Source organism: Nestor notabilis, unplaced genomic scaffold (genome assembly GCF_000696875.1).
Source record: "Nestor notabilis isolate BGI_N333 unplaced genomic scaffold, ASM69687v1 scaffold19724, whole genome shotgun sequence".
NCBI classification, from domain to species: domain Eukaryota; kingdom Metazoa; phylum Chordata; class Aves; order Psittaciformes; family Psittacidae; genus Nestor; species Nestor notabilis.
Window position 1 is genome coordinate 38,793 of NW_009925426.1, and position 14,129 is coordinate 52,921.

The following is a 14,129-nucleotide window of genomic DNA, read 5'->3' on the forward strand; positions in this document are numbered from 1 at the left end:
TTGGCATGCGTAGGTTTTAAACTTTGTCTTCCCTGATTTTCCATTTTCCTTTGCTCTTCCCCTTTGGTTAATTGATTTATTTATTTGCCTGTTTGTTTGTATTTATCCCAGTTCAAATCACTCAGCAGGGAGGGCAGGGGAGCAACATGACAGGAGACCACTTACTCACGGCGCCGTGTCTAGTGAGGAGGCAATTTTCTCTTTGGCCTATGTTGACCTTTTTTGACTATGTTCCTTACGCAAGAGACAGTGTCCTGAATGCCTCTATTTCACCCTGTTTAGCAGAGTGCAACCGTGCCCTTTAACTTGGGTTTTGGTGGGAGGAGAAGCTATGGCAGACATTTGAGAAGGGCGCAAGGACGAGGGGTAGGAACTCCCTTCAGATGTGATTTTGATAACTAGTCGAGTGTGTCCAACTGTAGAAAATCACCAAGTGACAATCTGTCTACCTGACAGTGGTCACAATGCGCTACAAGGTTTGTGAATGGCTTTACAGATTAGAATAAAGCGAGCCCAAATAAAGTATCTTTTGTTGGTGTGGCCTTGGTTTGCTCTGTCCAGCTAGGTATGGGGACCTCTTTGATCCTCATGCCAAGCCCTAGTGCAAAATGAAGCACCCAGTGAAAAGCTGGAATAAAGCTGTTCGGTTAGATAATCAATGCAGACGTTTCCAAAAAGTAAGTCTTTATTAAATAACTTTTAAAGGACAGCTTGATTTTGGCTGGGAACCCGTTATAACTTTAAGGACTCATCTGTTAAATGCACTTGCTTCTCTTTTCTCCCTGCATTTGTGATTATATCTTCCATGAATATTACAATTCTTGTGTGATTTTCCATCGTTTAAAAGTCATAATAAAATGATTGGCTGATTTATTTAAGAATTTATTTCTCACTCGTAGATTCATGTATTTTTCAACCGGCTCAAAAATGAGGCAGAAAAATACAGCTGGTATGCTCAAAGGCATACTGCAGGTCACAGATTTTCTCTGGGTTTGTTGAATACAGTACCTAATCCCGTCGAAGTTTTAGAGCAGGTTTAAAGATGTGTTTAAAAGTCATCCCCACAGTAAAAGAGGTGACTTGTAAGCAATGTCACTGAATCAGTTTTGGTATCGATTCACTGTTAGTGCCGCAATTGGCTTCTGCATGGTATGCTTGTTGTCAGCTACACAATGGGTTTTACTGTTTTAAAGTTCAGTGAATAGTTTTCACATGCTTTCTTTACTATATATATATAAATATATGAAATCCCTCCATCCTTTGTATTTTAAAGGTTTTTACTGGCTGGGTCCCTTTTTATTCATCATTATGTAGAGTTCTTAAAGTAACATTTTGCTTCTAGTTCTCAAATTGTTTTCTGAAAAAGTTGTATAAATAAACGAATATGAATAAAACATATTAAATTATTTTAAAGGTAAAACAGGCAACTTTTCTGATGCTGAGGGATGTGTATAAGCATAAGCATATGCACAGACACATTCACACATCAATATCCCTTTAATGACAGAAATGGAACAAACAGAATATTCTTAAAATACCCTTCTATAAATTATGTGGTGTGAAGTTGCTGAAATAAATATAAAAGTTTTCAAGAGCATTAAAATAAATGCAAAGCATTTTCAAGCATTAAATCTCCCTTTTTATATTTCTTCTTTTTGTGTCTGTGTGTCTCTTCTAAAACAGGAAGGCTATGGAGTAATAGTACTGAATCCCAATGAGAACTATATTGAAGTGGAGAAGACAAAAGCTCAAGTACAGCTGTCTTCTGATAGCTCAGATGAACCTGCAGAAAAGAGGGAAAGAAAAGATAAAATCCAGAAGGAAACAAAGAAGAGACGTGACTTCTACGAAAAGTACCGAAATCCACAAAAAGAAAAAGAAACTATGCAGATGTATATTCGAGTAAGTTCCTTTTGTTTTGCTTGCCCTTCTTTAATCATGCATAGATATGTTTACTGTCCATATTGGCTAATAAACAGCATGCTCGTTTGAAAACAAACACATTACCAAGATGGCATTCAAAAATTTATACAGAGTTCCTGGCTCTTTATTCTGTTGGTATTTTTTGTCATTTATTGAATGTGAAGTTTTGGAAGAGTTACAAACATTCCTTTCTAATTTCAAAGGGGAATTTTAAATAAACCCCAGAGAAAAGCATGGGTGCTATCAAGAAAGGGAATGATTTAAGCAAGACATTGTAAAAAATTATTCTATAAGCAGAGGTTGTACATAAGAAACACTTTATAATAGAGCTTGGGCAACATACTAGCTAGACGTGTCATACATGCATTTATTGTGTTATATTGGCTTGTATGGGGGAGGCAGTAGTTAGCGCCTAATAGTTTCTTAACATATTACCTGCTGAATTAATCATGTATTGTGGAAAATACTGGTGTTCATCTTGTGTGGTAGCATATTTACCCTATAATGTGCTGTTTTCATATGAGCAGCCATCCATTGTGTTTCAGCAGAACTTCTGAAGCTAGATAAAGAAGGCGAGTTATTAATATCTTAATAAATATTTAAGCTAGAATAGTTCGAGAATGGTGTAATGAGGAAACGCTGTCCCTTGCTCTTTTCTTACTCAGTGAACCTTTGCACTTTGTAATGCTACCAGCATGGGATCATTATAACAGTGCTACCCGAGGATTTCTAATTCTGCAGGGGGCGCAAACAATATTATTTGCACTTTGACACATTCTGCTTCATATACATACTATGCATTATACATAGGAGACTGAGTCATGCAATTTCCAAAGCCCTTATTAGGAAAGTTAGCATTTTCATTCAGTGGTAAAACATGTCAGCAACACCAGATTGTAGTTTTTGTAGTTAAAACAGTAAAACTGTATATGCCTTTCTGATATGAAACAGGGAAAAGCCAGCAAAAGACATGTTAGAATAATCTTAAATTTTAATATGTTCCTGTTAATTGTGGTTTAGCATAACAATGTTTGTAGGAGAAATAACAGCTGTACTGGATAGTTAAGTTTGTAACCTGGATGCGAGATTACCATTAATACCGTATGTCTTTTGAGAAATAACCCTTTACAGAGGATGGGAAACAAAAGGATGCATGTGCATATTCAAAGTCAACCATCCGCTGCTTTTTATGAGAGATGCCATTCTGCCCACCTGCCAGACCCTACTTCTTAGGAGGGGCAACCAGGCTAGTCTCAGGGTTCATCGGAAGCCATCAGACGATGTGCTGTATTGTCCAGAAAAGCTTTTAGTCCGCATGCTGGTCACTGCTCCCTTTTATTGATACGTTTTTAGCAGTTCCACCTACTTGTGGCTCTTTTGCTTGATGAGGCACAAAATTTGGTTCCAAGAGGCTTGACTCCCAAAACATAAAATGCATGACTTCATCCCATTTTGTTTTCTGCGCAGCTCTATGCCTCAGATGTGACTGTTGACGTTCGCTTTATTTGGTTTTCTTCAAACCAAGGAAAGAAGTAGCATAAGTTTTAGTGAATGTATGGGCAGTGGTCTCTTTTTTCTGGGTGAATTAACTGAAATCGGGTTGTCTGTTGCAGTTGGTGTTTAATTCTGAAAGAATTCTTCGGAGTTATTTTTTCTTTAGCAGTCTCTAGTATGGAGAGGTTTTTGAAACAGAGTGAAAAATGTCCCGGCTTTGGTGCGTGGCAGGGCAAATTACTGCAATTTACTTACCTATCGGTTTCTGAAACAAAACCAAGATGCCAGTAAGGTGCCATTTACGCTGTTGGGTAGAACTGCTAGGTCTGCAGGTGGTTACAAGAGCAACTGTGAATATAGCATGCTCTGTTCCACCTTCCTGGCTACAGACACTGTTATCAGCCTGTCCAGGCATTGCATGAAACAAACAAAATAGGTAGGTTTAGATTAGACATTAGGCAGAAGTTCTTCCCTATGAGGGTGGTGAGACGCTGGCACAGGTTGCCCAGAGAAGCTGTGGCTGCCCCATCTCTGGCAGTGTTCAAGGCCAGATTGGACGGGGCTTGGAGCAACCTGGCCTAGTGGAAGGTGTCCCTGCCTGTGGCAGGGGGTTGGAACTGGATGAGCTTGAAGGTCACCTCCAACCCAAACCAGTCTGTGATTCTATGATTCTAAAACGATGCAGTGCCGTATTTGCCATGTATTTCTTGCCTTCTGGACTATGTGCACTGTGGGCATCATCATTCATTTGTACCCTGGGACTTGGTGCCCCATTTACTGCAACCACGGGCTGCAGGGGCTATGGTGTTAGAGCAGGTTTGGGTAATCTCAAAGGCCAATCTGGATATGACCTTTACTTACTGTTCAGTGTAGCATATATTTGACTCTTGAAATGAGACATATTGTCACTCCGCAGACGTATTTAAGAAGGGTATATGCTTCATAATGATCTTGTCAAAGAGTCCTGAAAAACCTGAGCAAGCCTTACGTCATTTTGCCAAGCAGGGAAAACTTGTGCAGAGAGACTAAATGAATAATACCCTCACAAGAAGGCATCAACTGCATCTGACATTGACGGAAAATTTGTTCCTGTCAAACATGCTGGAGAAATTGTTTCAGGCTGTTAAGTAGCAGGAATAAATATCGTCAGTTGTGTTCTCAGAGGGTCATTGAGATCTGTTGTGATCTGATGAGGAAATGGCATTTGAACAAATTAAAGCTGTCTGGGTAATGCTCCCAGTTGTGCAGGTAGATTTTCCAAGAATGGGAAAAATGGAGCTCTCCCATGGTAGATTTCTTTAAGCATTTTATGTATTTTCATAGGGGGAAAAAAAAAAAAGAAAAAACCCGCTAAAAAAACCCCTGGGATACTCAAGAATATGTAAAAGCAGAGTCTTAAAATATAAAAGCTCAAATTACACTGTATTTTTGTACAAAATGAGTACAAATAAAAACGAATATGGGAGTGTGTAGTGCGTTAAGCATAGTGCTTGAAAGATCAAAGTACTTATTGTTTCATGCTAGAAGTTCCCTCAACTATGAAATAATGTACTTTCTGGAATACATTATAGCTTGTTAAAGGGACTGATTTGGTCTGGGCAATAAACATCATGTCAAACATTATGGCAGAAAAACCTGCTTAATGTTTTGTAATAAGACAGAATTTTTTGTTCTTAAACATCTGCCAACTGAATTCACGAGTGAAGACAGAAAATGTCATCAATTCAGTAACAATCTTATAAATTTGGTTTCTTTTTTGTCGCTGCAAACCAAGGAAAAAACTTCTTGATAATCAGCATTGACTATAATACTTTATGGTATGATTAAAGGAAAGCTTTTTACTTTTATATAACATGCTAATGAATGCATATGAATTTTAATACTCTTACTGTTCAGATTTTAACAAGCATATTGCCAGCAGATCATTTTAAAGGCATCTGTTTTTTAATGTGTTGAATGGAGGGTTGAGTCAAATAGCTAAATATGTACATACATCCTTTTAGAAAACATATTTCTATCCTTAGTTATAGATACTACTCTTTTTCCTTAGACCACCAGAGGCTGCTGCTGTACATATTGGCTAATGCTTCCCCCCAGAAACTTCATACCATAGCCAACCTTCATTTATTACTGAACTAAACTGAGAATTTGTTGATCTCTAACCTTTTTCTATGGAAACAGATCATACAGGCTTAAATGTGACATGATTACTCCTTCCATCCTCCAAGCCATCTCCACTCCCTACAGATTTTCACATTGACAGTGTCTTCTCTATGTTAAAAGACACTTAGAAATGTAAATCAGTATTTATCCCCTTCTAAATAGCATTCACCACTTAAACAAGTATACTGAATGGGTTCTGAAATTATTAAAGAAAAAATTAAATCACATTATTTTCTAATAGAAGTAATTTGCAATAATGTTGTTGCCACAATTGTTGAAGGATATCAAAGAGGCAGCAAAGGAAGAGGTGCTTTCATCACGCCATCTGATGGGGTCAGGTTTTCCGGGCAAAAGGATAAGCCTTTCCTAGGCTTGTATGCTAGGAATTTTGTCCTTTTTTTTTTTTCTCCACCAAGTTTAGCTGCTTTAATAATTCTTACTGCAGATATTATTTTTGCTATAGCACAATCTATAACCGCTATTTATGCTAACAGCATATCAATGAAATTAAATGAATTTTGGATATAACATACTTTTCATAAATAATTTTTCCCTGCTTTCTGTGAGAGATTAAATAGAGAGAGATCATGTGCAACTAATTAATTTGTTTTAGTAAAAACGGATGCATCGGGATAATTTGTGCCAGTGTTTAGGAGAAAGCGGTAAGAGGCAGGTTTATTAATACACAGTTAAGTACGCAGCGAGTGCTGGTGGGCAGGAAATCCTGGCAAGCGTGCAAGCACAGTTGTGCCATTTCTGCTTATTTGTTCAGTGCGGCTGACACGAGGCATCGCCTGACTGAAGGTCACTGCAGAATGTCCGCTTGTGCAGGGCGACCTTTCAGCCCAGCAGATTTATTCCACGTTAGGGATGGAGCTGCTTCCCGGCATAGCTGTGGTCCCGCCAGCTGCACAGGTCTGGCCCCATGGCCGTCCCTGGGCAGATGCGGGCTCCTGCTGCCTACCCTGTGACTTGGCAAGGTGCGTGCCGGCTCTCATCCAGAGCCTCTGTGACTGCATTAGTGCGCTGCTGAGATCAAGCTGATAAGCCCTTTATTCTACCAGAAGAGACAAAATGACAAGCGCTAGGCATACGGCTCCCAAGACATAAGGAACATGTTCCAGCACAGAGAAAGTCAGTGGCAGACCCAGGCATCAGGACTTAACCTCCAAAGTGTCATGCCAGTGTTTATACCACACTGCCTTTGTTTTTTAGCTCTTTTACAGCTATAAGCATTACTTTACCTATACCTCTGAAATAACACATGGTTTTCACAGAACCATAGAATGGTTTGGGTTGAAAAGGACCTTAAAGCTCATCCAGTTCCAACCTCCTGCCACAGGCAGGGACACCTCAGACTAGACCAGGTTGCTCCAAGACCCATCCAGCCTGGCCTTGAACACTGCCAGGGATGGGGCAGCCACAGCTTCTTTGGACAACCTGTGCCAGCACCTCAGCACCCTCACAGGTAAGAACTTCCTTGTAAGATCTTATCTGTCCATATTTACCATTTAAAGCCTGTTATTACTTTGTGTTCTGGAAAAACCTCTTTCACTTCTAAGCAGCAGCAAAATGGTGCTGGCAATAGAAAACTCACAACAACTGCTTAGAAACTACTGTGGCTTTATCGGTTTTGTCACATGTACTGCTTGGGCATTCAGAATTAAAAAAAAGAGCAGTTCAGGTGCTGGGGCATAAACATGTAGTGACATATTGGGTGCCACAGGGTATTTGGGATGCCTGGAGAGATCTTGCCCATGTCTTGTAGGATCTGTGCCACCAGAGACCTGCACCACCCTGGCCAAAAGAGGACTGTAAAGCATCTACAGTGGCACCGAGCACCTGCAATTAGAGATCTGCATCATTCCTAAAGGGTCAGATAAGCTTTAAGTTCCTATAGTAATTTCTGTAGAACAGGAAAAATACGTGTATGTCATATTTTATTCTATAGATACTACAATGAATGGGCATCTTTCATTAAATAGCTAAAATATGTACAGTTTAAACTATAGTAATATTCAGTCATTTATGCACAGGCTGTTTAGCTCCTGAGGTTAAATTAGGTGGCTTTAAAAATCCTGAGATTGTAAAGACTTCTGTTATGTTTTGCATCTGCTAGTCTGGAAAAGTTGTATTTGTCTTCTTTTCCTTGAGCAGTGAAAAGTCAGAGACAATCACTGGAAGAAGATTTTGCATCTCTTCAAGAGCACCACTGGCTCTTCGTTCTGCCATCCCCTCTCTTTGTTCTGTGTTTCACAAGTATGGTTTAATCAAAGAAAAGGAATACATCGGGGCCATCTAGCTTTGGTGTCTTTCAGACATTATGTGATGCCAACAAAATGTGCATTGTTCAGTCCGGCTCCTAAAATGTGAGGCAAGCCCTGAGAGTTTCCAAAAGAAAGAACCAGCTTGCATCTCTCCTCCCTCCATGAGCTGTGTGGTGCTCCCGCCATGCTAAAAAAGACTGCCTCTCACGGGTCAGATGGGTCCTCCTTCCTTTCAGATGGGTTTCAGGCTTGGTGAACCTGGTCAGTTAGCTAATGTTAAAGGAAACTGGCTCAGCAGAAAGCATGCATACTTGTTGAAGGCAAAGGTGAATAAAATTATGCAAACTTCTTGTACTCAGATACTGCCTGTCTTTGACTGCAGAGTGATTACAGTGAAGGACTGAAAAGACCTCACAGGTCTTCTGGTCCATCCTCCTGCCAGTACAGATTGCTCTCTGCAAGAATCCTTTATAATTTATCTAACGGAATCAAAGGATAATGTTCTTTTTCTGATATCCAAACAAGGATAATATCCTCTCATCTACTGCACGCAGTTGCACATTTTGATGCTCGATTTCAGTGTGTTTGGGAAAACCATCGGAAGAAAATTAGCAGGAGCTCATACACCTTGAAGATTCTTTACATGTTTTTTCCTTGGGGACAAGTCAGCCATAAGAGCCTTGATAGAGATGATGAAAATTAATTTCTGCAATAAATACCTATAGTCATCTTAAGAGTAGTGATTCTGTTGCAGAATAACCCGTTCCTGTGGGGACGTGCCACACCGCTCGACTCCTTTAGAAGTATTTATGGGTTTTAGGTAGGAGGATATGAAGACTGTACCAGCATGCATGGAGGTCAGGAAAACATTTGTGGAGCCCTAGTAAATGAATGTCAGAAGGCAGGGAACCAGGGCACAGGATGCACAGTGGGTACCAGGATGTTGTTTTCCACTCATCTTCTACAGAAAACAAAGTGAAAACTCAGGAAAAATATGAAGAAAAAAAACCTTTAGCTTTTAGGATTAAGATAAATCTGGTAGTTCCTTTGTAATCTGCTTGGCTGCCTGCAGCAGTGAGAGCTGCCTAAGGGGCTAGAAATAACGGAGGACATGGTGGCATGGAGGAGTGTGGAATAAGCTGCCGAGAAGAAATGTCTGTCCCTGCTCTGCAATTCATAGGTGGCTGACAACTTGAAAAATTAATTATTACAGCCCTTTTATTGTTCGTTACATTTTTAAATACTTACAAGTGGAGGATTTTACTAACTAAAATCCTTACTTTTTGTGAATTTACTTACTGTGCAATGTTACTTTGAATTATTTACATCTTGAGAACAAGCTTTTTGTCTTTAATCAGCTCATTGTCATCCCTGCACAGGCAAGGAATTATGCCTTATTGTGAGCTCTGAGGAGAAAAGAATCATGACCTCCATTCTTGCTATGCCTTAGTGAATTCCATAGCTGATCAGCATTCCCCGAGAACCACCTTCTACCAGATTCAGAGCTCTGAACTTCATTTTCAAAGTGTCCAGACACAAGTCTTTCCTGAGTTTTTCTGTTTTACAGTATCTCCAGCCATGATCTCATCTAAATATTGAGGAATCATTCTGTTCCTTTCTTGACTGAATCTTTGTTTTATCCTTCTCTTCCTTGCTAAAAGGGAATGCTAAACACATCTAAAATGCTTTTCGCCTTTTGTAGTCGGTAGTGTTGGTAGCAGGTTTTCTCCCCTGAATGGGCTGCATGGTGTTCAGCTGCACTCTTCCACACTTTATTATTTAGCAGTTGATTCAGATTCATTTCCTCTGTATTTTCTGATCAGTACTTGGCAAGAGTGAATTTGTAGTACACGATAAGGTATATATTCTTTATTATCAACAAAAACTTGAATTTTAGTTAGTTTTCCCAATAGATGGCACTGCTTGGAGAGAAACTACTGAATAAAATGATACTGAGGTGCATTTACCAAGAGTTATGTGTGCTGAGGAACCTTAAGTTTTTCTGGGGTCTTAAGCAACAGTCTGGGAGCTTCTAGTATGGTACTTCTAGCCTGAACTGAGAGAACATCCCTCAGTTAGTAGCTTTTAACAAATACAGTCTCATTTCTCCTACTACTGTCAAACAGTGTGAGTGATTATGGGGATTGCACACCAGGGTTGCAGGGGCTGTGGTTCTCTTCTGCTCTTAGATCATATAGCAGGAGGGATCCTTAGTTCACCGTCAGGCTGTGCTGGAATAACTTGCCATGTATACTCCAGCAGAGTGAGAGGTTTTTAGTTCTTTAATGAAATACTGCTCCTGGTTGCTAAGCCTATGCACCTCTGAAAACTTCAGCAAAAATCATAGAACCACAGACTGGTTTGGGTGAGAAGGGACCTTAAAGCTCATCCAGTTCCAAACCCTGCCAAAGGCAGGGACACCTCACACTAGACCAGGTTGCTCCAAGCGCTGTCCAATCTGGCCTTGAACACTGCCAGGGATGGGGCAGCCACAGCTTCTCTGGGCAAACTGTGCCAGGGCCTCACCACCCTCACAGGGAAGAACTTCTGCCTAAGAGCTCTTCTGAATCTCCCCTCTGTCAGGTTAAAGCCATTCCCCTTGTCCCGTCCCTACAGGCCCTTGTCCAAAACCCTTCTCCAGATTTCCTGTAGCCACTTTAGACACTGGAGCTGCTCTAAGGTCTCCCCTGAAGGAGCCTTCTCTTCTCCAGGCTGAACCACCCCAGCTCTGTCAGCCTGTCTCCAGAGCAGAGTTGCTCCAGCCCTTGCAGCATCCCCATGGCCTCCTCTTGACCCTCTCCAGCAGATCCAAATAGTGCATCTGGGTTTGTCATGTCCTCGTTGAATTAAAAAGTGAGTGGAAGAGTTGCTGTCTCCCGGAAGTCTTACTTTACAACTTAGATATTCTTTGGGGTCAGTTAAATTATGATCAGTCACTATACCTATAATGCAGTGTGAATTATCCAGGGCAGTTCCCCCTTACACACATAAAGTGCCTGTGCATGTTTATGTGAACTCCGTAGTTCACAGGCACACAAAACCTACGTATGTTCATGTGTGTTCAGCGTCCTGCAGACTCTGCAGGGGGTGAGCTCTGACATAGGATACATAAGACTGGAAAGTTTCCTTTCTACCAAAAGCAAATGTTTGATCAGTACATCCAGTCATATAGCACAGCAAAAACTTTAGCACGTAGTTTGTTCGTACAATACACCTACTACTTCATAAGCATCTGCAACATGCTGCTTCTTTGGGACTGATGTTTCCTTCCATGATGTTTCTTCATTCCTGTCTCCTACCTTTTCCACCTGCCATGTAACTGAGTAATCTGGTTTCAGAGATCTTGCAAGTTCAGCCTGTATCTTAGAAAAGTAGGCAATTGACATTATCACTTAATGTGTCACAGTCACTCTGTTCTTAACCTGTAAAAGCTTTAATTGCATGTACACATTAAGAAGACAGATACTTACTTCTTTTAGGAATCTGGTTTGCTGAGGAATTCTTTTGAAGTTAGTGAACTAAGTAATGAAGAAATTTAGCAAAATTTAGGCTGCGTAAGTAGTTTTGAAAGATTTCTAGGTTCTGCAATTAACTTTGAGATCTTATCCTTTGCTAAGTAACTGCTCTCATACATGCCACCTTGCAGTACACCTCGCTGAGACTCTAAGTATTCCTCTTTCCTGTTGCTAGAAAAATGAATAAGTATATTTGATGACAGGATCATGTTATTCATCTTGTGCCCTTTGCACTGGCTGCCAGAAAAGGGTAGGCTTGTGTTTAATGGCTGTTGCTTATTCTTAAATCCATTACAAGCTAAGACCTTGGCTGTGTGTGAAATCTTCCTTGTTGAGTTACGTCAAGCTTTCAGGCACTGTGTGCTGTTTAAGGCTCTGCCTTAAGTGGACAAATGAGTTATTGCTGTGGTAGATCTTAAAATAACAGCACCTGATTTGATCATGGAGTCTACTTGTCGTAAATACATTTCTGCTGCTATTGGCTGTTTGTTCATTATGTTCTTTCACCGTTTCCTTTCCCTTTCTTTTTTGAACAACCCCAGCTGACTGATAGAGTTTGGCTGATATTTAAATGGACTTTTATCCTGATGGGCACCAGGCAATATCATCACTGGAGCAGAAGTTCAGATATTGTTGTTCACTCTCTAACAATTATTTTATATAACCATTAGCAGTTACGGCAAATGGCCATGACCTTCCAGTGCCTAAAGGGGCCGACAAGAAAGATGAAGAAGGGCTTTTAAAAAGTGCCTGTAGGGACAGGACAAGGAGGAATAGCTTTAACCTGACAGAGGGCAGATTGAGATGAGATCTTAGGCAGAAGTTCTTCCCTGTGAGGGTGCTGAGGCCCTGGCACAGGTTGCCCAGAGCAGCTGTGGCTGCCCCATTGCTGGCAGTGTTCAAGGCCAGGTTGGACAGCGCCTGGAGCAACCTGATCTAGTGTGAGGTGTCCCTGCCTTTGGCAGAAGGTTGGAACTGGATGAGCTTTAAGGTCCCTTCCAACCCAAACCAGTCTGAGGTTCTGTGATAACATGATTTTCTAGCAACACCATGTAGTAATGGCTATTTCTAACCAAAGATAAAGTGACCAGGCAAAATTCAGGTCTTACAGACTCAGCAATGACAGACTGCAGTTGCAAAAGGTGACCACTGCCTCAGTTCTGTTCCGGGTCCACAGAGCACGCAAAAGTTGGAAAGAAAAGGTTGTGACATGAAAACACTGGAAATTATTTTGTGTCCACAGTGGTGGTCACCTCTCTAGGGTGTATTGAAAGTCAGTCTGTCTCCAGTGCATGTGGTTCAAGGATTGAGGAACTTCCACATCGTGCATTTTTACACTTCTGCACCACCGGAAGTACAGAACTTGCTCATTTTGCTTTTAATTGCACATATCAGGTATGGCACTTGTGACCAGTCCTGGATGATACTGCTTTGAGCGTGGTGTTGGACTAGGTGACCTTCAGAGGTGGTCTCCAGCTGATATGGTTCAATAATTCTACATTCCTAATTTCCACTTCAGCACTCAAAGAAGTATTTAAGTTATGGATAAGCTTTGTGGACGTTGTGAAAGAAGCGTATTTCCCTGTCTCTCAGCATTTGGTGCTACTGAGATTGTGGTTGGTCATCCACTTACAAAGGTCAGGCTCAGGTGACTGAGGCCAGGAAGCCTACCTAGCTATTAGCATGGTTAATACCATGTGGTCTTACATAAGTATTGCTACAGAAATGCACCTTGAAAGATATAAGCCACTCTGGACAGGCAGTGGTGTTGCTTGGCGTTTTAACACAGGCATGTTAAGCAGGACGTTCATGATTTCTTCAGAAATCAAGAAATTCCTCATGCCAGATCATCTGCTTAAATTTGCTGTAGAACCTTATAGCAATACAGGAGCAGGAGTTTTTTCACAGCTGTTCTCCAGATGTTACTGGCATGCCCATTTTTTAATAATGGGGAGGATACAAGTACTGTCTGCGTCCGTCCTACTCCCTCTCCTTTGTTATTCAGCAAAAAAGATTTTCGTTTGCATTGTTAGTTTGAGTCCACAAACTTTCATTTTAAACTACGAAGCAGTTCCTGAGTTTTGTGAAGAGGAGAAAACACTCTGTGACATTCAAATTGATTATTTGCCGTCTGTTTAAAACAGGGTAGACATGGCAGAATTAAAAAGGCTGCAACTTTATGAAAGCATTAGTGAGCAGGGGCTTAATTAAGCCTGCACACAACTGCTTCTTAGAAGATTTTGTTTACACGGTTAATTTTAAAATGAGACCTGAATATGTATCTCAGGTGCAGGCCAGTGCATTAACTATAGGTTGTCTTGAAGCCCTGGGACAAGTCCTCAGTTTCTCTTCATCTCAAACCCATGCTCATGTTCATAAGGGTTTTGAATTATTTAAGATGCTCCTGTCCAGTGTTCTGTGAATGCTGTTCGTTGGAAGAAGTCTGCTCATGCAGACACCAAAACTAATCTGTGCTGCTTCGTGGAGGGGCAGGTTTGGGTATTCTGGTAATGTACTGGGATATCGAGCATGGTGAATGTTATTGCAGTCTGGGCAATTTCCAGGACATCTGGTAGCTAGCAACTGTCAGTTCTTATCACTCATTGTCAGCTTTATTACTAAACAAGACTTAAGATTTAAAATATAGAAACATTTGCACCAACAGAGCTGAACTACAAAAATAGCAAAATAAGTTAAATGTGGATTGTTAAACAGTGTTCAACTGTTGTTAACCGTAAGAGCTGTGAGAGCCCTTCCGAAGAATCGG

At 40.8% G+C, this 14,129-nt stretch overlaps 1 protein-coding gene across 1 annotated transcript in view; it reads left to right on the plus strand.

The window, feature by feature from the left end:
• Positions 1–464: 464 nt before the first annotated feature.
• The window catches only part of LOC104404596 (protein FAM172A), a gene marked incomplete at its 3' end in the record, with an annotated part of 29,496 nt that continues 15,831 nt past the window's right edge, over positions 465–14,129 (plus strand). The window contains exons 1-2 of the mRNA XM_010013058.1: positions 465–476; positions 1,684–1,902. Coding sequence (XP_010011360.1) covers positions 465–476; positions 1,684–1,902 — 231 coding nt within the window. The remainder of the gene's footprint in view (positions 477–1,683; positions 1,903–14,129) is intronic.